This window comes from Papilio xuthus, unplaced genomic scaffold (genome assembly GCF_000836235.2).
Source record: "Papilio xuthus unplaced genomic scaffold, Pxut_1.1 DF826159.1, whole genome shotgun sequence".
NCBI classification, from domain to species: Eukaryota; Metazoa; Arthropoda; class Insecta; order Lepidoptera; family Papilionidae; genus Papilio; species Papilio xuthus.
In genome coordinates this window covers 1039271-1065255 of record NW_013532490.1, presented here as the reverse complement: position 1 = coordinate 1065255, position 25985 = coordinate 1039271, and the positions used below count along the sequence as shown (strand labels likewise).

The 25985-nt window shown below is 35.3% G+C and overlaps 1 protein-coding gene across 4 annotated transcripts in view; it reads left to right on the top strand.

Moving 5' to 3' along the window:
- Window positions 1-24459, top strand: part of Cirl (Calcium-independent receptor for alpha-latrotoxin) — a 275946-nt gene extending 251487 nt beyond the window's left edge. For 2 of the 4 annotated variants that reach the window (XM_013319304.1, XM_013319305.1), the window contains 22 exons: window positions 8396-8585; window positions 12419-12525; window positions 12865-13076; window positions 13243-13393; window positions 13653-13781; window positions 14128-14272; window positions 14364-14521; window positions 14804-14899; window positions 15026-15156; window positions 15430-15589; window positions 15911-16078; window positions 16205-16327; window positions 16535-16719; window positions 16880-17007; window positions 17417-17642; window positions 17735-17900; window positions 18094-18308; window positions 18449-18546; window positions 18722-18890; window positions 19274-19480; window positions 21220-21516; window positions 23147-24459. In XM_013319304.1, coding sequence (XP_013174758.1) covers window positions 8396-8585; window positions 12419-12525; window positions 12865-13076; window positions 13243-13393; window positions 13653-13781; window positions 14128-14272; window positions 14364-14521; window positions 14804-14899; window positions 15026-15156; window positions 15430-15589; window positions 15911-16078; window positions 16205-16327; window positions 16535-16719; window positions 16880-17007; window positions 17417-17642; window positions 17735-17900; window positions 18094-18308; window positions 18449-18546; window positions 18722-18890; window positions 19274-19480; window positions 21220-21516; window positions 23147-23983 — 4298 coding nt within the window. In that variant the 3' untranslated portion in view covers window positions 23984-24459. Of the gene's footprint in view, window positions 1-8395; window positions 8586-12418; window positions 12526-12864; window positions 13077-13242; window positions 13394-13652; window positions 13782-14127; window positions 14273-14363; window positions 14522-14803; window positions 14900-15025; window positions 15157-15429; window positions 15590-15910; window positions 16079-16204; window positions 16328-16534; window positions 16720-16879; window positions 17008-17416; window positions 17643-17734; window positions 17901-18093; window positions 18309-18448; window positions 18547-18721; window positions 18891-19273; window positions 19481-20120; window positions 20485-21219; window positions 21517-23146 lie in introns of all 4 variants that reach the window. The other 2 variants (XM_013319307.1, XM_013319306.1) reach the window with 2 other exon arrangements.
- Window positions 24460-25985: the final 1526 nt, after the last annotated feature.

Sequence of the window (25985 nt, the reverse complement as noted above, 5' to 3'; positions counted from 1 at the left end):
CGCGAGAAAAAATCTCAAAGACCCCCTAAAAGAAAAATGAAACCGCTTATCCAGGAAGCTACTTCATACGATACGTGACCCGGGGGTGCATATATCGCTCGAAAACTGTTAAAAAAACCCCTAAGGACCCTCTTCCTCTGCCCGACCCCTCATTGTTACTCCTTGACGATATATGCGAACTAACATTCAATCAAAGTGTAACACGAAATATTGCTCCGTATTCCAAAGGTAGTAACGCCTATTTTCGTATGTCAGTTTTCTCACATGTGATGTCTCAATTAGATTCAGTTGTCCAAGCGAAATAATCCTATTTGACGATTTGCGACGTTAAAATATGAAGATTCACGTTGAAATATTTTTCAGTAAGTGTTTTGGGGTACAAAATGGACGTATGAATGAGCTTATATTTTAAATTGCCTATACGAGGTTTGATTTATGAACATTAGAAATGAGTTTTTACTCTTCAGCTTTTGTACTTTTAACACATTCCATACCACTAGGATTTTTTTGAAAGAACACGCCACGCAAATCTTGGCACGGAACGTGTTATGTAAACGATCTTCATTATTATAATTTTAGTCACTTCATACCTCAATAACTTATAAGCTATGTCCATACCAGGTCGATTTTAGTTACCAGGCGCCCTAGGCGAATTTCAACAGCGCCTCTTTTTACTATATTTTTAGTTGACGGGGTTACACGTGACTGTGTAATTCGCAAACCTGTGGCGCCCGTTCTATACAGCGCCCTGGGCAGTAGCCCAACCCTAATGCCAGTACTGATACCAGGTTTCTCGGCTGTAAAAAACATATAAAATAAAAAGTAAAATGAACTGGATAGCGCAGATGTAATAGCTATAAATACGACTCTGTTCGCTAGAAAATAAAACCTAATTAGTAATCAAGGTATTCTTCCAGACTATGTTCTACATCCATGCCAAATTTCATTCAGCTGTTCTTTAGACACCTACAAACAAAGATCCATCCATTAAACATTCTTATTTATAATATTAGTAAGGTGTAAAGAAATAAAATAACTGTAGTTATATAAATGTCATAAATTACTATAGAAATTAATCCAAATATATAGCGAACAGTAAAAACATAGTTGCTATCTGGTAGAGTCCGGTAGCTAACTTAGTTAAGTTACTTTAACTGCATTCGAGATAGTTACAATCATAGTTGCCGTCCGAAGGCCCCCAACGCAGTTCGTACCTCTCTTACAAACCCCAATGGGCTTATTTTATCAGAGCTTTGCAACTTACTTCGAAATTTCCCTGCCGACAATTTGAGCGGTGGTTGTAACGTGTTTATATTACTAAGCGGAAGCGGTAGTGAGTTTTAATTCTTTTTCTTTAATTACCATATTTGACTATCTTATTTCTGAAATTGTTTTTCTTATTTCTATTGATATCTGCGATTTATGTAATTCCTTGAATTCTAGCAGCATTTTTACTAAACGACATTAAAATGAAGAAATTTTTTCAATTAAACTGCATATTTTTCATGTTTGTTACCTCAGAACTCCACTATTACCGTTGGTTTCGGAGACCAAAATCTGTATGAAACACATCGTCACCTTGTCATCTTTGATTAAATATAAGTAACGATATGTTTTAAACGAAGATTTTGGTCTCAGAAACCCGTGGTTATATATATATATATATATATATATATATGTATAGTTAGTTACTAATGACTAATTAATTTATAGTAGTAATAAAGAGTGTAAAATAATTTAAAAATAATTGATTTACGAAAACAAACACCCTTTATACTTTCGTTTCAGCTTATCACTAAAATCGCTATATCCTCGTAAAATAAGTAGTAAAATGTCTCGTTCGATTCAGAAATCGATTGCAGAGTAAAACGTCAAGCCAGCCCCGGCGCGCCCTCTACAGACCGAATTTAAAACTCCCCTGAATCTTTTAAATTTGCAATGCACCAACACCACTAGCGACTTCTTAACGTAATATACAACATATTTTATCCAGTCTCATGTCGGTTATAATACAATCGATGTGAAACGGATGTGATATTTGTTACTTTAAAGTAAACTTTGGCTTTAATTTAAACCAATTATTTTTAAACCATTTATTAGATGATTACTCCAAAATGGCCAAATGGATTTGGATAAAATTTGATACTAATCTTTGCACCAAAAAACTTGTAATTAAAAGCGTATTAGTTACTAAGTTTTTTCAGTAGTTTATATAGTATTTAAAATACAAAAAAATGTATATTTTATCGCCTTTTAATGATAATTCATAAAACATGTTTAGTTATAATAATAAATCGTAAGTTTATTTACTAAAGAGACAAAGAGACTTTTGATTTTAGTTTAAACTAAATCTAAGTTTAAGTTTGAGTTTAAAATTAAAATATAAATTGAAAAATGCATCAAAACAATTCCCTACATTTCAGCAGTAAAGTTAATCCATGTAGCACTTTCCTTAAGATATTTTCTATCCACTTGAATGGATATTTTGAGGGGAATCTGGATAGCTGGGAGTCCATTAGAGTGGCGCCTCCAAGCGGCGGCAAAGGGAAACTGCCACTGCACGTATCCTCAGGCAGCTCGTAAAATACACGATAAAAGGCGCTTTTTCAATTTGTCACTTTACCTTTCTATAGTTTATTTTAGGGTTGTAACAAACAGATTTATAGGACTATTATAGTAAATTATAGTTTTTAAGGTGATTTTTATAGTTTTGACTTACTAACTCAGGCACTAATCGTTTAATGGTTAATGACCTTGAGCAATAGGCAAAACAACAAACTTAAAGGCTACTTTAGTTCACACAGAACCATTCTGAGTGTGGAGATATATAACACAATTTCAATAATATATTCAAAATAGGAAATTTCCGATTGATATAAAAAATTCTGTAGCGCTTTGTTTAATCAAAATAATAAAACCATTTATGTATTGTTGGGAAGAAAATCCGACACTGTGCCGGTGTACTGGCACAACACTAGCCTTACTAAAATGTCAACGTTTATGTCCCCTCACTAATCATTCTGACACTTGATTTTATAATGAAAGCGCGCCATTCACGCCAAAGGATTCTAATTATATCTAAAAGTACATAACAGAAAATTACATATACCTTTACAATTTATATAATCCATTATATAATTGTGAATATTTAGTTCGAACATTTAAGTACACAAGTTTCCGCCATCGCCAGCCCTGTTTGGTGACGAAGTTATAATTTATAGCCGGCAGTAAGTTAGCAACGTTTGGAAATTTAAGGAGATTTTGTGGTGTTATATATTTATATTATATAACTGAATTTCAATGTATGTCTTTATTATATCTAGATATGTAGATTCTTTTAAAAATATATGAGTATTTTGACTACAGGCGACAGCATGCGACTTTGCGCGGAATTTAAAAAAAAACTTCATAAGTAGTCTGTGTTTTCTTCCAGACTATGTTACTATGCCATATTTCAGCGAGATGCATGCAGTTCTGGTGATATCTTCTAACAAACATCTATTTATAATATTAGTTTCTAACTATGATTAAATCATCAATATAAGACTGAAGACGATATTATTAATCTTATTTAAGGGTACATTTCTCGTTTAATATATAGTACCTGGATGACCGAGCTTTGCTCGGTATTTTTTTAAAATTATATTTAAGTACGAATTACTAATAAAATGATGAAATATGAATAATATTTTTCGATCTTACCGATAGAAAAAGTTAAGTTTATGTTTAAGTTGATTATCGATAAAACACGAATAAAATGACATTTTCTAAAAATGATTCCTAGCTAGATCGATTTATCGCCCCCGAAACCCACTATATACTAAATTTTATGAAAATCGTTGGAGCCGATTCCGAGATTCCCTATATGTATATACAAGATTGCTCATTTAAAGATATAAGATTTCTGTAAATTACACACGAATGTGTACTTGAAATGTTGAGAATTGTTTTTTGTGCTCCACATAATGTTATGTTCGCGACAAGCAATCTACATTTCATTCTATTTTAATACGAAAACCACATCACAGATAGACCTTGGCACGGTTTTCAGTATTGCTTTTTTAAATATATTTCTTGTGTGTTGTAAATTCGTGTATCTGTAAAATTTGTCAGTTTATAATTTGACAATAGATATTTTAAACTCGAGAACTGATTTGACAATCTTACTTCTTACTAATATTATAAATGCGAATGTTGAGATTAATGGAGGGATGTTTGTTTGAAGGTATCTCTAAAACGGCTGAACGGATCTCGATGAAATTTGGTATAAATATAGAACATAGTCTGGAAGAACACATAGGCTACAATACGGCCCAATGGACGCGTACCTTAATCATCAAATTGTGTTAGTAAATGCTTTAGCGTTTAAACTGTTATATGTTTTAAATTTGTAAAATTCAATTTTTCATAAATAAATAATCTTCCAATACATCGATCTGGTAACACCGGCCGCAGGATGACGTCACAAATGATACCATAAATTCCCACAATTAAAATTTGCGCTCTAATCCCCCCACCTACCACCGTTAGTACCACTGACGCCGATTAATGGTACACAAAATTAAATTCACCATTTATACATCTGCGACATAATTATACATTACAAATGAAATTCAACCTTATCAACATTGAATAGAACTTATTTTACATTCAAACGCACATACCTCCGGTGGGATATCAAATGACAGTCACATATACTAACGAGGTTCCATGATAGCAACGATTTTAGTTCAATTAATTCGGAACATGGGATTTTAAACTTTATTTCTAGTGCATTAAGGATGTTATGAATGCATGTACGTTTGTAATCTCATTTTCAGTAAGGCAGGATTGTTAGAGCATTTGAAAAGGAATTGTTTAGTACTTTGGCGGAATAATTACAGTTTTACAACGATGCGGGGGCTGTAAGTGATGTTGTTTATCCAACCCCCTTGTGTTTTAAAGGTTTAATAATAGCAGACTTTAAACTATGTTTTCTTCTTTTAAATAATGGAAGTTGTTTTCTAAGTCACCAGTCTTGTTAGCAGGGTGGAGTTTAGGGTGAATAAAAAAGGTTGCTTACGTCTATATACTTATTACTATCGTCTTTTACATTAAAAAAAAAAACAGTTTTTGTACATTACTTACAATATTTTTATTCGAATCTTAATATCTTACTAATATTATAAATATTCATGACTTAACGGATCTCGATTAAATTTGCCATAGATGTATAACATAGACTGGAAGGACACACTACTAATTAAGTATTTTTTCCGCGCGGGCGGAGTCACGGGCGACAACTAGTAAATGATTAAATTAATGTTTTCCTTAAAACTTTTTTTCAAATTCATGACATAGAAAGTTTACTGACAAATGTTAAAGCATTTATTTTGTCAACTTTAATTTTCTTATTTACATTTCCAACTGTCAAACTTTTTATAGCTTACATTTGTAACATTTTCTGCGGAAAAAATATAGAACGTATAACTATTTAAAAAAAAAAGAATAAACACGCAAATGGGAATCTAATATGTAACATAAATTATATTTTGTTATATAGCAAGTTTCGACCACGACTACGTCTAAGAGAAATTAAAAAAATCTTTATTTCTAAGTTATGTGTTCTTCCAGATTACGTTTTACATCTATGTCAAATTTCAGCTAGATTGCAGTCGTTCTGGGGACATATAAAAGAAAGTCGTGTTAGTTACACTATTTATAACTCAAGAACGGCTTTACCGATATGGTTGAAAATTGGTGAGGAGGTAGCTTAGAGCCAGGAGACGGACATAGGATACTATTTTTTTTTTCGAATTTATGCTTTGAAAAGCTGCTTTTTATTTAACTAATCTTATTTATATATTAAGTTTTTTATACATCCACGCGGACGGAGTCGCGAGCGAAAGCTAGTTTATAATATTAGTAAGATTTACACAGAAACTTCTCTACATTACATACATACAATAAGACAGTTATGTTACTTCTGTATATATTTAAAAATATCTACTGTTTGAGAAAATTATTCATAATTATACCGTATCCATAGCGAAAAAATAATTACCCGTTCTATGGAATATACCTCGTAAATTATTTTCGACCCCTTCATAACAAGTAGCAATGGACATCTTCGATAAATCATTTTTATTACCATTCACCCTACCTTTAGGGTGTGACTGGCCAATAACAAACCACGTACCCTAGATGTTAAAATTTAAAAATATATTCCGCATATCGATAGAATCTGAAACATCGATACAAAATGCAGTATCGCGTGACTAATGCGATAAAAATATCGATAATATATTTTAAAATAAAATTAAATTTCCGCTTTAGTTTACACCAAGAAGTTTTAATAATGATCTTTTTATATCGTTTTTAACATGCTGGTCTCGCTAATTTGTTTCATAAAAAACCTAATAGCTTCGGTCATCATAAACTAATTTGTAATTAAAACCTTCTTGGAATATTAAACTGTTCAGTGTCTTGAAATACTTATTTTTAGTGTCTGAATGGCCACAGCTGATTGAAAATTTCAAAATACCTTGGCTAGAAAGGTTTTTAAAAGTCTAATTAAAAATTTACCGTTGGTTTCTAAGACCAAAATATCTTTATAAAACATATCCCAATCAACATATTAGACAAAACATATAACAATGTGTTTTTAACAGAGATTTTAGTGTCAGAAACCCACGTTTAAATCCTCAAAGTATATTTCCATATTTTTAAACCTAGTTAATAAGTTCAAGAAAATTATAACTATATTTTATAAGCTTTGTAACTAACTGGTCAGATTTACCTAACATTAAGTGCCATCGTCAAAAAAAAACGTGTCATTTAACAGTGGTATACTGTAGGTTTGGTAGCGCGTGTTAAACCAATGTTTAAAGGCCAGAATAATTTATTGCGAAGCCGGTATTATCGTTAATCTGTAGCAACGTTAAATCGCTCTCGAATTTTTGATTAATGACCACGTTTCCGTTGGAATACTGCGTTGTGTACCGCAAACGTAGCTACGCTATAAAACGTTACATCGACGCCTACATTCACAAATTCCTTGAGGAAATTTCATTGCATTTACTGGCCGTTTGTATTATGTTTTACGGAAAAAGTGTTTTTTATTACTCTTGATATGAAAATACTACTACAAAATTCCATGCCAAAGTCAAAGCCGTGAATTCTTTTACTTATTAAGAAATGTGTTAACACTATTCCTTGCCATCTTACGAATAAATACGAAATTTTAGATGGATGTTTGTTGGAAGGTATCTCCATAACGGCTCATCCGATTTTGATGAAATATGGCACTGATGTAGAACATAGTCTGAAAGTCGAAGGCTATTAATCAAGTTTTTTTTAATTTTCGCAAGGACGGACTCGACGATAGTTAGTAAACGTATAAATTACCATAATGTCAATCTGTACGTATAGCTTACTAGCTGTCGCCCGCGACTCCGTCCGCGCGGAATTAAAAAGAAACTTTTGTTCTACAACTATGCCTAATTTCAGCAAGATCAGTTGAGCCGTTCTGGAGATACCTTCAAACATCCGTCCATCCATCGTAACATTTGCATTTATAATATTAGTAAGCAAAGATTTGATTTGACTTAACCTTAAAAGGGTAACCTACTTTGTAAGCGATGAATCAAGTTTACTTTAGATATAATAAATTACTGTTTTTTATCCTTACCTTAGCAAAGATATGCTTCAGTATATTCTATATCGGTACCCCCTCATTTTACGCTATGACGTGGCGAAAAACGAGTTAAACGATCTGTCCGTACCGGCATTAATTTGGCCAGATTTATTATACGAGTATGCGCACCTAACACCAATTTACTCGAAAACTTACAACAATAAATCTTCACTGCTCGCTGCATACTAGAAACAGACTTCGTACTTCTTTAATCCTCATACACACAAAGCAATGTATACGAAAGTTGGGTAATAACTGGCGATGAATCGTACAGAAATTGATTATGAAAGGTTGAGTCGACAGTTTTTCGTTTTGTCTTCGAATGTTGTTTGCTTTTGGAAGGATAAATGGTTTCTGAATGTAACGATCTCTCGAACAATATAGGATCGGTTTGATTGGATTTATTTGCGAGCTTTGATTTTTGGGGCGATTGTTTTTGCTATTGCGGATACGAATGCAGAAAGGAATGACTTAATATTGCCTTTTGAAGGCCTAAAACAAATGACTATCATTAAAAAAACATAACTAGATTTCCGTAACTTTTTTAACTACAGCTGAACTGTGTTAGGAAAATAATAGCTTTGCCTTTAACGAAAAATCAGATAAATCTCTTTATATTATCTACCTATATCATTTCATCTTTTGTCTATTTGTTCAAAATGTAACAAAAAAATATTTATTACGTAATTTCTTATATATTTTCTGTTTCTTTTTTTTCAGAACCAAGATACGAAACAGCGTACGCATGCGAGGGTAAAACATTGAAGATCGGCTGCGCGGAAGGTTCCGTGATTCACCTCATCAGGGCCAACTATGGAAGATTTTCCATCACCATTTGCAATGATCATGGCAACACTGACTGGAGCGTCAACTGCATGTCAACGAGAAGCTTACGTGTATTACATAGCAGGTTCGTATAAATAGTACAAGAACATCAAAAACACCAAGATCTTTTGAAGAAAAAGACGAGGAACTTTATTATATGAACGAGGCAACGCATCTGTTATTGGGGCTGTCTATGAACTGCGGTAGCCATTTCGGCGAATTCAGGTGGCTGTTTACTCGGTTGACACCTTATCTTTCCTTATATTATAAATGCGAAAGTTTGGATGGATGGATGTTTGTTGATAGGATTGTATGAATTTATAGGATAGATAGGTTACACCTTTTTTGTGTTTTAGCGTAATTTTAGGTCTAAAAAATTAATCTAGTTATTTAACTTTAGATTTAAATTGAAGTTTGACTTACTCAATAACGAGCTACTTCTGATATCGTAGCCAAAGTCTAGATAAGAGGAGAATGAAATCTATCAAACAGAATAATATAAAGGATTTCGATTAATAAAAAAGAAAACTTTAAATTTTAATATAAACGAGTATATTTCTCCAAAGGCAACTCAATCCCTATTTATTTCGTAACCAATTATTTACCTTCCCTACCTTTTACATCAATAAATTGCTAAACTTTTCCTGCAGGCGCTCGATATTTCGCTTCAATGAATGCACACCCTTAGCTCACATTTACCTAATGCAAGTCCCCGTTTAAGCCGGACTTAAACATTAATTAGCAAATATAATTTGGAAATTATACTAGCTATCGCCCGCGACTTCGTTTGCGCTGAATTAAAAAAAGACTTAATTAGTAGCCTATGTATTCTTCCAGACAATGTTCTACATCAATGCCAAATTTCAACGTGATCCGTTTAGCCGTTCTGGAGATACCTTCAAACAAACATCCATCCATCCATCCAAGAAACCTTTCTGCAACTGCCTAGTTGCAGAAACGTTTCTTAGTAACGTAAAAATTCTCTATTTAAACTTATATTGTTAATTCTCTTATAAGCTACAATATTCATTCAGCAAATTCAAATATCAAACTGTAATATGTTTTAAACTTCAGAGACTATCCCTAGTAGAGCACACAACTATGAGTCCAAACAAAAACAAAAAAATATTCCTATCTTTGTTTATCTCAAGGAGTGTGAAAGAGATGACAATGTTTTAATCATGTTTTTCAGTGAAAACCCACGGTAAATACAATGCACAACAAACATACAATTATGCAAAATAACAAATTAACGGGAACAAATTAAAACCGCATCGTTGAAATACGCGCGGATTTTAGTTGATATAATTTTAGCTAATATTGCAATTTAGCTAAACGCTAATCTCTGATTTATATTTTAAAATTAGTTCTATTAGTTTTACACAAACGCTGTTTTAAATCAAAATTCTAAACAAACGCATTCGTCGTCTGACCGTGGGTTTCTAAGACCGAAATCTCTATTTAAAAACATATCGACAAAATAGAGATACCAATAGAGATTTTAGTCTCAGAAACCCATAGTCAGAGACGTGACTACCAAAAGACACTACGATCCAAATTTTCCAGGACTTGTTATCGCTACTTTTTAAGAGATTACGGTTTAATATCTTTCCTTACGAATGTTTGGATGGATGGATGTTTGTATAAATGTATATCTAGAAAGGCTGCATAGATATGGCTGATATTTGGCACTCGTATATAACATTGGAAGAATACATAGGCTACTAATTAAGTTTTATTTTAATTTCCCGCGTATTGAGTCGCGGACGTCATCTGGTGACTAATACAGTATAAGAACACATTTAAATATTATATTATTTTTATGATTCAATTACATTTATATATTTTTTTGTATGAAATAATTGAGATGATATAAAAAGCGGTTATTGAACTTCCCCAGCTCGTTAACGTCCGAGGGCATTCTTGTACAAATAAAGCGAGAAATTATATCCCAGGGACCCTCCGCGCGCTCGCCAATAATTGATTTGTCCACTTTACAAGGAAAATATTAAACTGTGAGGAAATAACGTTTATGCACTTTTATTTGTAATCGAGACGTTTGTTTAGTTTAATTACTACCTCGAGACAAGAATTAAAAAGTTAGTAGCCTGTGTGTTCTTCCAGACGATGTTTTACATCTATGCTAAATTTCAGCGAGATCTATGCAGCCGTTCTTAAGATACCTTCTATCAAACAGCCATCCATATATCCAAACATTTGTATTTATAACATTATAAGTTTTTAAAATATTTTAGATTTTTGATCGAGATGAGATATAAGAGAAAATATATCAATTATTCTTTTGATTCATATTTTTCCGTTATTTCTTATTACGTTAAAAAACAAAAACACATCGCCACTACACAACAGCGTTGAGGAATGGTCGGTCCTCGGCGGATTTTCCAAACCGCTACAACTTAGGGTCCTTCAAGAAGCGAGCGTATCACCATCTCAAAGGCCGGCAACGCATCTGCGGTTCCTCTGGTATTGCTGATGTCCATGGGCGTCGTTGAACATCTCGGTGTTCCCGCTGCTCGTTTGCCCCCTTGTATTATAAAAAAAACATTCATAATTCCATTTTTATTAACAAAGCTATAATATTTGCGTATAAATATGTATAAAGAATGTTACATATATTAATGAAACAATTAATTTTCTTGTCTTATGTTACCGATATATCAAATCCCAAAACCATTAAGGTAGATTCATACCTATCGTTAATTAACGGCTCATACCATGTTACCTATACCTATTCCGTACCGTGTGAAAGTGTCCTTCAAATTATAATCCGCTATCATTATCCCGGGGCCCGAGGGAACGCCGAAAATTGACGAAAATTAAATATTCGCAACACCCAAGCTTATCGCGTTAGGCCCGCGAGATTGCCAATAAAGTAGGACCCTCGCCCGGCCTAAGTGCGTGACCGTGTTCGTGCCACAAATCATACGCTGAAGCGAATTAGAAATTTCACTACACTAAAATTAATTGCTTAATATTAAATTTAATGATTTAAATATAATAAATTAAAGGTTGTTTCATACGTCATAAAATCTCTGATCATAGGTGTTTGTTGTAGGTCCAATAACATGTATTTTAGAGAACTTATCAGACTTTTACATGAATTAAAATTACACCCATCGAGTAAAGGATTCCATTTCGACTTTCTGAATAAATATCAAAACAGATAAATTAACTAAAAATTTTAGTTTTGTGCATGTAAGTTATGATAGTTCATTCATGTTAAGTGTATGGTCCAAAACATGTATTAAAAAGTACATGCCTTGGACCATACTCGTAACATCAACGTATAGAAATAAACTTGATTGCCGACATTTACCATTATGAGATTTCAATTTATAAAACGTTCGTACACACCGACGGACAAGCCGTGTGAACATCACTTATTCTTTAAACAACATTTTTTTTTATTTATTTAATTTTCTAAACACAAAAATAGGACAGTGGCGTATAAAAAAACAATTTACATAGTTCATGGCTCGTTTTGTAAAAACAACCTTTTATATGATAAGGTGGCAAACGAGAGGCCACCTGAATTCGCCAAAACAGCGAATCGAACGCTACCCATAGACATTAAAAATTACAGATGCATAGCCTACCTCTAATTAACGGAGGACGGGACGTACAGAAAGAGAATATTTGCCTTGTATATTTTTCCTGTAACAAAAAAATGGGAAGGACTATGTCATAACAGGCTACAAACTATTACAACGAAATCAAATAATACATTTACTGTATACCTATATACCTATTAAACAAACAAAAGAGTTGCACAAAGCTTTGAATTCATTAATTTGGAACACAAACTTCCAATTAAAGTTCGTAACAATTCGTTCATTAGAGTTTTGTAGCGGTCCATCGCTCGCTCAGTTCGTCCAATTAACCTCAATATCCTTACAGATGCAGCATGCACCAGAATTGCAGTATATTAGCAAGTACGAACATGTTCGGTGACCCGTGCCCAAACACACTCAAATACCTCGAGGCGCATTACCAATGCGTTCCCGGTGAGTTACAGCATCCATTTTTAAAGTAATTTTCCACTCCAATTCCGCATGAGAAAATTTAGGGTAACTCGTTATATTATTTCTTTTTTTTATAATAGATGGCGCTTGTAGGTTTGTAAATTGCGATATGATTTTTTGTTAACGTATTTATTTTTAATAAATGCGTATTTTTTTTATATATTATCCATTCTTATTGACCTGTGGGCTAGATATGATTATCTTAACACTGACTTTACAAATCATATTGTTTCTATAGTTGCTATGAGAAATGAAAGAAATGACATTATATTTTGTACAAAAATGTGTGAATAATCATTGTATTATTTTTTCAATTTCCAGCATCCACAACGAGTACAACGAACCGGCCATCACCACCTTGGCTTATTACATCACAACCGACAGTCTGGAGATCTACGTTACCCCCTATACCCAAAAGCCCTGTGCAAACACAGCAGACGGAGAGAAAGAAGCCCACTGTCATCACTCCGCCAACATTTAGACCTCACATCACCCTACCACCGGAGGTCAAACTTGGAGACATTGGGACGAAGGTATGTGGTATTTCCATTTCCATAAACATCTGTCTTAATCACAGTCCTTAAATGGTCACTAAGATAGACCGGTACCGTTAAATTAGTATTAGAAATGTACACCAAGGGTCTCTTAAACTCTGAGTATTTTTTTAAGATTTTTTCTAAGCTAACACTTTTCTTTCAGAAAACAACGACACGGCAACCGGACTCATCTTCAGAGAGAGAACCGCCACAGATCCCGCACGAGAACGTTCCAGAAGTAAAAGAAGAACCCAAGGTCATCGAACCTGATGTACCGAAAAGTGAGAAACCTAAAGAACGGGATGATGTCATACGTGAGTTATTACAAAGTGTAGCATAATTTTTAATTGTTTTTGTTTTATTTTTCATAGTAAATCTATCCTGACGCTGCATTTTATTTTATTTATATTTATTTATTAAAATTTTTACGCATATATAATTTTTTTACTAAAAGTCATAATCGTTCGGTACCAAAAATATGTCCGAGACTAGAAAAAACAAGACACAAAGTTCATGTATTAAACATGCAAATCTAACATGTATAAATACATACATTTTCTTAATCTATTTTAGCGCCCGTGACAGAAGAGACAATGCAATGGCCCTCAAAAGACGAAGATTCGACGTCGCCAGTTCATATGCCGCCTAAAGAAAACAGAACACCTGATATTGATGGAGACATATTCGACAACAAGATCTACTGTAAGTTGACCTGCAAATTCAATAGAAAATAGTTTGTTCCAAACTGTGATAATGGTTCTCTTTACAGTGGTTCTAACTACGTAGCCTTAAAGTTAAAGATTGTCTTTTTTCCTAGGTATCCGTATTATTACGAAGTGTAATGTAAATATATTAATAAAATGTCAATAACAGACAAAAAGTAGATATTAGTTTACATCACTATAAGAAAAGGAACCAACCTTCGCTACCGAGCAAAAATTTTACAAACTACCCTATTAAAACTTTTCACGCGCAAGACGCTTCATTTGTTTTGCATCTTAAACTTTATTTAATGATGTATTAATTAACCAACACGTGATATTTGTAGCTACAAGTTCAACACCTAACGCTGGCAGACGAGCAGCATATTGCCCGCAAGTGACAGCCCGTGGTTTGCACTGGAACTGGACATTAGCGGGCCAGTACGCAGTGCAGCCCTGTCCTGGAGGCGCCACTGGACTTGCAAGATGGACGTTAGTATACACTACTGAAATATCTTTATTAAAATATCACTGTAGTAAACTTAACTTTAGCAAGTTATTTCATACGACGTATTACTTCCAGATGCACCCTAACATCTCAGCACGTGGTGGAGGAGAGACCACGTCGCCACGGCGCCGGTCTCCCGTCTGGAGAGAACTACCGCGACCTCGGTCTGGACCAGCCCAGTGACCGCCAGCTGCAGATCATACGCAGACTGGGCTCGGAAGCTTTACTCAAAGGTAAATTGAACCAAGATTTGTAGTTCTTTCTCCAAATTATATTTTATCTCAAACCTTTATTGCTTTTGCAGTATATTTGAATCTGTTTGCTCCAAATTTAACTATGGGAAGGTGGTAATATCACAACCTATTTAGGTCAAATGGACACCAAACTATTTAGGTCTTATATTTCATCTACTATCTCTCCTTTCTTTTATAGTAGGTTACTCTAGGATAACCTAAGTCGCTTTAATGAATCAATCGTTTTTTTTTTGGAATTAGCCATTAATTATTTTAATGTAGGTCGTGACGGTGATACGGCTGAACACATGATAGACTACCGCGGCGCAGGCGCAGCTGACGCACCACACAATGTACAGGATGGAGACTTTGTATACGGTTAGTGTACCTGCGTAGTAATCTCAAACTTGTAAAGTCAACACGACTTAATTAACATCTTATGAATAAAGCTAATGGCGATGGTAAAGACTATGGTGATGATGATGTATTATATTTGTGTATCAGGGGAGGGCATGCCGGGGTGGCATGGCGCGACACCGGACCTCAGCGAGTGTCGTTCCGTGTGGCTCAACAGCCTGGAGGCTCGTGTCCGCGAAGGAGAGTCCCTGCTCAGCATCAGCAATGATTTGGCACAGGTAACAAATTTAAAACAGTAGAGCAAACGTAAAAACCAGGGACCAGGGGGAATGTTCCACTAAGGATCTAATTCAAGGTCTAATTAGAAAGGTACAAAAATTAAGGCCAGCAACTAGACGGCTCCATCCACAGACCTGAAATATGGCCCCATGTAATAACGAATCGTAAAAGGTGGGTGTTTTAAATGCTTAGCATAACTGTAAAAGTGCAAAAACATTTTGTTATCTCTCTTATTAATTTATATCAAGTAAGAAATGATCTAAATTTTCCAGGTGACGTCATCAAAGACGCTGTACGGAGGCGACATGATGACAACAACCAGCATCATGAAGAAACTGGCGCAGAGAATGTCTCAGAACATGCAAACATTCCCCGACCCTCGACAAAGAGAGACGTTTGTTGCTGATATGCTGCTCGGAGTTATCAAAACTGGTAAGATTATTGTACTAATTGACTACAGACATGCTAAGAGCTCAAAAAAAGTAATGCCACTTCTAGTCTTGTACTAAGCTTTTGACACTGTTGACTCTATATCTTTCTAAGGAAACTCAAAATAATTTGATTTATACGTAATTAAAAACTTTGAAAGGTCATTTTTCCGCCGTCTAGCAAATAGCTGAAAGTGATAAGTTATCGGATCTGAGTGTTACTTAAATATTGTACTTGTTGTCCCTCAGGGTTCGATATTGGGTCTCATAATATCCCATACTTTCTGTAGTGATGTCTTATTAATATTTTTATTTTTATTCTTAGGATCGAATCTTCTAGAAGAAAGTCAACGCGCATCCTGGTCGGATCTGAGCACAGAGGCTCAGAACCGAGTGGCGAGCGCGCTGCTCACACAACTAGAAGAGAACGCATTCCTTCTAGCAGATGCTGTCACCAAAGAGAAGACTATACTGCAGATTGTTAAGAATATTTGTAAGTCAAATAATATATTAATAGTATTGTATAGTAAAATTGTGATTTACTTATTTATACATATCTGTATGGATAGATAGCGATAAAGAATTATTAGAACTGATGACTATAAATTTTAATTTCCAGGTCTTTCAGTCAGGGTATTAGAAGTAAAAAGTGTTGAAGATGAAACATTTCCTTCAATCATTGCTCAGGAGCAGTGGAAAGCTTCCGAGGACACCATCACTATACCCAAGGCTGCTTTACTAGGTAAAGTAATCGTTAAATTACCAAAATAGTGAATAAATTCCTACAAATAATGTTAATTTCAGTCTGAAATTCTAGAAAGTAAAGAATATTTGTGCTGAAACATTTAAATATCAAACTAATAACGTAAATAATTTTGTTTCATGCATATAAATCCAGGTCCCATAATTGGTTTAACTTTGTATCTTATAGCTAATTGGATCGTTACAGATAACAGACAGAACGACTTAGTACGTATCGTGTTCTTCGCGTTCGACCGCCTGGAGCAGATCCTGCCCCCCACATTCGGCAAGAGCCCACAGTTCGCGGCGCACTCTGCAGATCTCGCCGCCACCTCCACCACCATCAACTCTGAACGAGAGAAGAACAATGTCTCTAGAGTTTTGAACTCTAAGGTAATAATTGATTTAGTCAGTAAATTTTACCTTGACCAGCAGTTAGTGCTCGTTTAGCGACTTGGTCTTTTCAAAATCTTGTAATATTTGCAATATCGACCTTCTTACTTAGGATCCATATTTATCTTAGATATCTAAAGAGATATTTTGTATATTTCAGGTAATATCAGCAAGTTTAGGTAATGGCCGTCACATCCAGCTGTCTCAAATGGTCCGTCTCACTATGAAGCATCTGAAGATAGAGAACGTCACTAACCCAGTCTGCGTCTTCTGGGATTATACTTTGCAGTAAGTCTTGTTATTACTTTTATAAATAACACTATTTGGCAATTGAAAATATTGTCCCATTTAAGGAAGAAATATGAATCCAATGACTTCTCATTCGTTTAAATCAAGTCCATTGTTTTAGGCGACAGGTGGTTACTAAACATTTGCATACAATTACATCTACTAATATTATAAATACGAATGTTTAGATGCATAGATGTTTTTTGAAGGCGTCACCAACACGATTGAACGAATCTTGATGAAGTTTGTTACTACTTATGTTCTTTTCTTAATTTCTCGTGGACGGAGTCGCGGGTGACAGTTAGCCAGAAATACATTGTTACATAGGATTTCTTTAATTATGAAGACCATATAAAAGTACATACCAACTTACGTTAGAACACTTAACAGTTTTGTTTACTATTTCTAGTGGGTGGTCTCCAGAAGGTTGTCAAGTGGAGTGGTCGAACCTGACACACACGGGCTGCGCGTGCTCACATCTGACCAACTTCGCGATACTGATGGACGTGCACGGCGTGACGCTCACACGCACACACCAGCTCGCGCTCAGGCTCATCACGCTCGTCGGCTGCGGGATATCTGCTGTGGCACTGGTCGCCGCCATCATCGTCTTCCAGTGCTGCCGGAATATGAAGGTCAGTTCGGAACAAAGTCTTTTTCTAACCTTAATAAGAATCTTTCATCTGTTTGTCTTTGTGTATTAACTCAATGAGTATTTGTGTTGCAGTCTGACCGCGTGTTAATTCACAAACATCTCTGCTGGTGCCTGCTGATAGCGGAGGTGATATTCATGGTGGGCATCGACCAGACGCAGGACAGAATCCTCTGCGGCATCATCGCTGGCTTATTGCACTATTTCTTCTTGGCTGCATTCGCTTGGATGTTCTTAGAAGGTATGTATTTACTTAGCACCATATTAACTAAAACTTCTGTCGTATCCTGAATAATAAAGATTAGCAGCGGATCCTCTTTTTCTTGTCTATAAGTAACTTACCGTTATTACAAAACCATGTCATATTACTTCTTGAAGAACCTTGTCACTTTTTATTAAGTTAAAAGTTAACTTAAATATCACCATTATCCCAGGATTCCACCTGTACGCGATGCTGGTGGAGGTGTTCGAGCCGGAGCGTCCTCGTGCGCGGTGGTACTGCGCCGGCGCATACCTGGCGCCCGCGCTGGTGGTGCTGGCCTCAGCGGCCGCGCGCCCCGCCGGGTACGGCACGCCGCACTCCTGCTGGCTCTCCACTGACCACCTCTTCATCATGAGCTTCGTCGGACCCGTTGCCTTGGTCGTCACGGTAAGGACCCAGAGACAGATAAAAAGATACAAGTAAAGAAACTATTGATCTTAGAGCAAAAAACGCATATAAAATGTTGATCCTTCGATTCATCCTTCATAGTTATATCGTTTTGTATAAGTTATATATTTATGTTTCAGGCCAATTGGATCTGCTTGGGCCTGGTTATTTACATGATGTGCCATCATACCAGTGTATCTATCAAAGCCAAAGAGAATTCAAAGCTCTATAAAATTAAGTAAGTAGACACATAGTTCCTAGTTGTTAAAATATTCAGAACAAGAAACATAGAAATAACAAACTGTTTTTTTTTTCTCTTTAGTACTAAACCTGATTAACACCTTTGTTTAAACATGGCTAATCGTAACTCTTCCTTACCATTTAAGTTTCATAAAAATGTATGTATGTTCCAGGGTGTGGTTGAACACATCAATAGTGCTGGCTGTGCTGCTGGGGCTGACGTGGACATTCGGCGTGCTGTATCTCAACGAGCAGACAGTGGCCATGGCCTACGCCTTCACCATCCTCAACTCATTCCAAGGACTCTTTATATTCGTGTTCCACTGCTTGTTAAATGAAATCGTAAGTATCCTTTTTTAACTCTTCTAATTACTATCGTCTATTATGTATATGCAAGTTATTTTTGTTTGACAACTAAACATGTATTTTGCGAACAAAATATAAATTATCATCATCAGCTCACTATACGTCCCCACTTAGGGGCTCGGAGCATATCCTATGCTACGGGTGTCTAGACCATAGTCAACCACGCTGGCCTAGTGTGGGTAGGAAAATAGAAGTCAGAATAAGTTAAATTACTTAACTTTGTAGCAATGAAAGACAAGACTCATACTTGCACACGATAAGATCTTTAAGAATCTAAGAAGATTTATGCCAATTTAATATTTTATGTCAAACAGTAAATGTCCTCGTTAGCAGCAATTTAATGGTTTATTCGCATCCAGTTCCAGAAGGAATGTGCTCGTCTCGGACGCCGGCATCCGTGGTTGTCGTGCTGTGCTCAGTTTGCGGCACCCTCCCAGCCGCCGCACCTGCCCGCCACCGGCTCCTCCTCCAACCACGTGGACACACGCCCTGGCTCTGTAAAGAGCCGTCGTTACCACCAGAGCACGCCCGCAGACGAGGACGTCGTCGACCCACGTGATGTTACGGTAAGATTACCTAGTTCACTCATCTCTAACATGTAAGCTAGTATTAAGAGATATCAATCTAATATAATGTTATTTGTAAAGGGTGAGAATTGTCATTTGGTAGTAAACTGTTAAATCCGGATTTTTAATCGCAACGACATCAAATTTGAAATGTTCATAGTGCGTTAACCAGTCCAAAAGGCATTATGGTCAAATACAAAATTATATTTTTATAAAAAGCTATATCATACTTCAAATTAGTTCTTGCTTAAATTGTAATCAATCATGAGATTTCAATTATTAAAATAAAATAACGTATTTTGATACATTTGGAAGGTCTTGCACGATATGCCGGTGGTGGGTGAACATTTTCCCAACATTTATCATGCTTATATTATACATATCGCTTTTGCCTCATCAAATTATCTTAAGAACCCATCAGGTTTCAATGATTGAGCTTTATTAAGATTCTATTCCTCTTTGATTTGCCTGCGAAAAGTTTTAGTAAAATGATGCTAATACCATAGTTGTGCGTCTTTTAAAATTTGGAGGTATTTCTGTTTCAACTATCAATTTAAAACAAGCCCAATTATTTAAACCTTAGTTGGTTAAGATATTTGTATAAGTCGAGTGATTGGAAACAAAAATTGCGTTTGAACAGAGCTCAACAAACACTTCGGTGGCAGCATCGACAACCAACAACCTCGTCATCAACACTCTTAACGTTGTTGTCAACAACAACAACCACAACAATAACAACGTCATTAACAACGCGGCGGTGGCATCTCTTGCTGCAGCAGCGGCCGCCCACAATTACCACTCCCATAGAAATCGTAGAAATTCCCAAGAGAATCAGAATTTCAGTCCTTCCTCCAACTTTGGTCCTACTCTCAATGCTACGGGGGCAAATTTTTCACATAATATCCCCGAAAGAGAACCACCCGCCGCTATGACACACTTAAGAGGTCCCCTGAACCAGGGTAGCGGGAGATACCCACCAGGATACCGGCAGAATGTCCAACAAGGTACGTATCGCATTAATTGAGATAGGATAAGGATAAAATAAGATTCGTTTAAATACCACCAAAAATACACCACTCAAGCTTTTTTTTTGTAACTAATTGGTCTTCAACAGCTCAATTTATTTGTCTGTATTTAACATTGTTTTGTGTTCGTCGTGTAACTAACAGTCTAGTTAAATTTACTTGATTTTTAAATGTTTATTTTGATGTTTAGGTGATTAGTAATTTGCTAAGGTAACGTTATAAACCGATTTACTTTAGTAAAGAGAACTTTTATGTATCGATTTTTGTAAGCTATTGATATTTTTTTTAACGGTAAGTTGTCTTTTTTTATTTTGTCTTATAAAATAACAATTTTAACGCTTTTACTTTCTCTACTAACATATGTGGGTTCTTTCTTCGTGGTGTGGTGGTTACACAGTAGTATTGCATTTTATTGACTAAATATTCTAACAGATAACATTGAACAATGCAGTACAGTTATCCTATCTCTAATTAATGTGATGCGTATTATAAAAGTAGACAATTATCATCAATATTTCTATTGTGATCTCTCTTTTCATACACTTTTCAGGTTGTCGATGGTTGGGTCTGTCTTAGTAAAGTCTAATTAAGTACATATACGTATATTCTTATAATATTGACCTTCCGAAAGGCATTTACGAGTTGATATTTGGTCTATTGTAAGCTTAGACTTTAAAACTTTTAGGTTGTAACTATATTTTTACCTACAAACAGAGCTACAACATACAACCGGAGTCATCAAGATGGAATATCAGGCCAACAGCGCCAATATACGTGCCCAATGACGACGCGAGATCAGTCCGTGTGACAACACCACAGATACCGCACAGCTCCTCGCACACGCAGAGCATTGCCTCAATGCATAGCTACAGGAATAATATAGAAGTGCCCAATGATTACCAGAATGTAAGATCGCGGTCGCCATCTTGTTTCTCCAACAAGATGGCGGCCTCGATTGGCGCGAACGAGTGGGCGCTAATGGCGAACACGATCGGGGGCAATGTGTGGAAGGTGAGGGAGGGCTTGCTTGTGTCGACACTACTAGAGTTACTTAGACACTTTAGTGAGATCTCTAGATGATAGAAAATTATAATGGCCTTCAATTGAAAAATGATACGTCAATAGACATTATGCAAAATGAAGTTATCATAATTATTATTACATTACCTTCAATAGTTTATCAAATTATTTATCAATCTTATAACTCATATAGGTAGATTTTTATTAAATACTTGTAAGTGTATGGAAATTAGAGCACGAATTTCAAACTCTGTAGTCTTCACTGGAAATCGTAATAATTGTATGATTTTAAAATCTATTCTAAAGATATGAAAACGTAATTATATGAAATATATATAATGGTATATGTTCCTTTTTAAACACAACAGACTAGCTGTCACCCGCGACTCCGTCTATGCCTATGTGTTCTTACAGACTATGTTCTACATGTGTGTCAAATTTCATGAAGATCCGTTCAGCCGTTCTGGAGATATCTTCAAACAAACATCCATATAAACATTCGCATTTATAATATTAGTAAGATTATTTATATTACGTACTATCTTGTTTATTATAGGTGGTGGCTATAATTAGTACGAGTAGAGATCTTACTAAAGTGTATATAAAGTTCATAATTGCATGAAAACTAATTATAGTGTTTTGCATGAATCATTTCTAAATTGCACTTTTCTGTACATACTAGCCCATCCCACATCTTTATAACTCTTCATTTCTTAGTTATAAAAAAAATAGATGCTGATAGCATGATCATAGGAGACACTAAACTAATAAAGAAATTGTTATTTTTTTTTTAATTTCAATTGTAAAAGGACTCAATATTTTTCTTACCGCGTCACGTTAGCTTTATCTAATCGAATTGTCATCTCAGAATTTGTGCCGATTGGTTCTAAGGTCTCTCGACATTTTGACTGTCACCAGTGCAAACAATAAAGAGACAAAAATCAGCGCATTTTACAAAGTGTCAAAAATGTATCACTTTGTGAACTAGTTCTAAGGCAAAACGGTTGAAATTCACGATTTGAGGGCCAAGCATGAATATTCGTGATAACGTATTCGTAACGTCATCGATAAAATTTGTATTAAAATTCGTGCAGCGCCTCTATCGGACGTAAAGTACACCAATTATATAAATTTTGACAAAATATGTCGATGACGTTACGAAGGCCTATCACAAATATTCGTATTAGGCTCTCGGTGACATGTTATTTTTTTATTGCTACATTTTTAAGTACAAATAAGAATGATAGTAACTAATTTCTAAAAATAATCATTCACTTTAGAATGTGTGTATTTCCATCTCACTCTAAATGACATATGAATTGAGCTGTTTCATTCATCTTAGATGTGCGTGCATTTTTAATTTATATTAATATCTTTTTTTATTAAGACACCTTCGTTCACAACATTAATTGTAGCGTTAAATTGAAAAGCCTAACCAAATTTGAAACTTGGAAACGCCTTTTAAAAAAAAATCTTTATAATATAAACAGAATATTATATTTAAACGTTACAATTTGATATTCGAATATATAATAGAACATTGAATTTAAAAACAGTTGTGATCGAATTTAATACAACGAGTTTTTTTTAGAAAAAAACTAATATTATAATTTAATTCCAGAACACTTCTTCTAAGCACCACGCGGGGAACACATCGACACTGCCGCACCACGACACATTAACACGCCAACTGCAGCAAAACCACATCCACAGCCCGTACGAGTGCGATGCGCCCCTCGCCCCCCTCGCCCCGGCCTCGCCTCGACATGTCAAAGACGAGGAGAGCCCCCTGCACCACCCACAAGGATACAACACCACCAGGAGCTACAACCAGGACTTCAGGAACCCACACGTCTACATGTCCCAGCACTCCCCCGGCAGCCAGGAGATGATCTTCCGCAAGCACTACAAGGACGACCGACGTAAACATCACCACGGCAGTCAAAGTGTTAACCACACCTACTCAGAAATAGCCTCCCAACAAGGCCGCATGTATCGGCGCGGATCCGAGCAAGAGTTCAGAGTGATACAGGACGACCCCGTCTACGAGGAAATTGAGAGGAACGAGACTCTAATGTCGGACATGTCGGACGATAACTCCGGACCCGACAACTGCCGGCAAAACCCGGGGCATCACGGCTCGTCATCTTCCAAGTTCTTCGGAGACCATCGGCCTCTGATATCATACAGTCCTGGAGACAGGCATCATCATGAGCAGGAGCATTACGGGAAGTACGGGAAGTGGGATACGTTGGATAGGGCGTACGATAGACATGCATACGAAAGCGGGAGACTGGCTCACCCGTACCACCAGCCTCAGGAGAACAACATGAGGGCGCTGGCTGCGGTACTCAACGGGGAGAACAACGTGGTGTGTCACCTGGAGCCTCACAACTCCTACGACGTGTACCAGCCGCAGTCCGGCAACCCGCGGACCGTCTCACAACCTAGTTTCTGAATATCCCGCGATATGACGTCATAATCCAATATTTCGCGAGTTTAAAGACTTTGTACAGATATCTCGAGTTTTTCTATGGACGTAGAATCGTCTTTAGTGGACAGGTTTTTAAGTGATAGCATTTTATGTAGAAACTTGCCATAACGTGGACTTTAAAATATTTATATTTATAGATGGTTAGATGTAAAACTTAAAATTAAATCACTTTCTCCACTGTGATCCTATTTAAAGTAACGGCTCAAGTTTCAGTGTTGCGTTATTCTGCGGATGTTGAAATAGCAATTTGTAAATAATTAGCGTTTAGTGTTCTAGTGAATGTACTTCCGGTGTGACCTTACTATTTCTACTGAAAAACTTCTCGGTTTTGTTCGGACGGAGAATTAAACAATAAGATACCTTTATGAACAAAATACTTTACTTGTTTGTGAAAAGTATTATAAAAATTTTACGAATTCCTAACATAAATATGAAATTTTTTATCATTTACAAATGTTTTTTTATTAAAATAATCAAATGTATTATTAAAAGTCTTGTAAAATTGATGAACTTGTAAAAAATATGCAAAATATTTAAAAAAAATCTTTTCCCACGTGTGATATGGGTCTAAAAAAATATGATTTTGCTACTGATATATATAAAAACACATAAAGGTCTCCAGAATGTTTAATTCTCCGTTAACCAACGACATTTCCACAGTGTATTGCATTTCTCGTTATCGTAGTTTTTAATGATCTGTGATGTATCATTTATTTGCTTTAGATTAGACATCTGTTCGTGCTCTTGTACACTGCCATGTAAACCTACGCTGGGCACATCCCTCGCCAGACATCCTCTGTTAGGGCCCCTCAGTTAGGGCCCCGCGGATAAGGGCCCTAAGTTAAGGGCCTCTCAGCTATGGGCTTTTCTTTTAACCTTGGAAACGTTTTAAAGAAATCCATCCAACCTATTATAGACTGACACTCCTTGTTGTGCACTTTCCTGTACTTTAGAACTTAGCGTTTAAAAAGTTTTACTTAAAAATACGTCGATATGAATAAAAAAAATCGATATTATTTCTACATAAAGTAGATTTAATTTTAATAAAATGACGGATAAACTGTTAATTTTATACTTAACTAACTAGTTGATGTATACAATTATTAAAAAAAAACAAAAATGAACTTATTAACCTCTTTTTGTTTTTGTATACAGTTTGAATAACTTAACTAAAATTTTGTATATTTAAATATGTGAAAGGCAATTTTTTGTATTTTTTTGTCAATAACGAGTAAACATTTTGAATGTTTTTTTAACAGCTTGATGTTTTTGTAGACTATCATAATTTTAAAGTTTTTTTTATAAATTTGAGGTTATAGGCGACATTTTTTGTTTGTGATTTATATTTTCCAGTGAGAGCCTTAAAATAATTAAGGAATTGTTTCTTAGAATTGATAATAGTACAATAAATTAAATTCGTTTCCTTGTACGTTTTGGGATCGTCGAAGCAATATACTTAGACTGGAATGTTTAAAAATTATACCGGTTTATTTTATTTATAAATTAAATAAATAAAATCGGTTCAGTGTGACCAGAATTTATGTAACACCTTTTAATGTTAAGGTAGAAAAAAATAAAAAAAAATATCGTGGGACGGTTATTTTTTGTATTTGGTATAAAACTAGTCTGATATTTTTTCCCCACATTTAAAATATTGTAATTTGTATATTACGTGTCATTTTGTATTTATGTTACATAATGTTTTTCTTTTTAAGTTTTAATTGTATTTTCTAAAAGAGCGTTGACGAGTATATTAATGTAAAGTAGGACAAACAAAATGTGTAAATAATTTAAAGTTTATATAAATAAAGAGTGGCTGTTCTCAGAGGACCGTCGCAAATTGAAATTGTTTTTTTTTTCTTCTATTAAATGAGCAAACCTGTGTAGAAAAAACCCAACTCGAACAGAAATGAAAAGATACAATTGTGTAAAAACTAGCTGACTCGGCGAACACTGTTCCACCTCG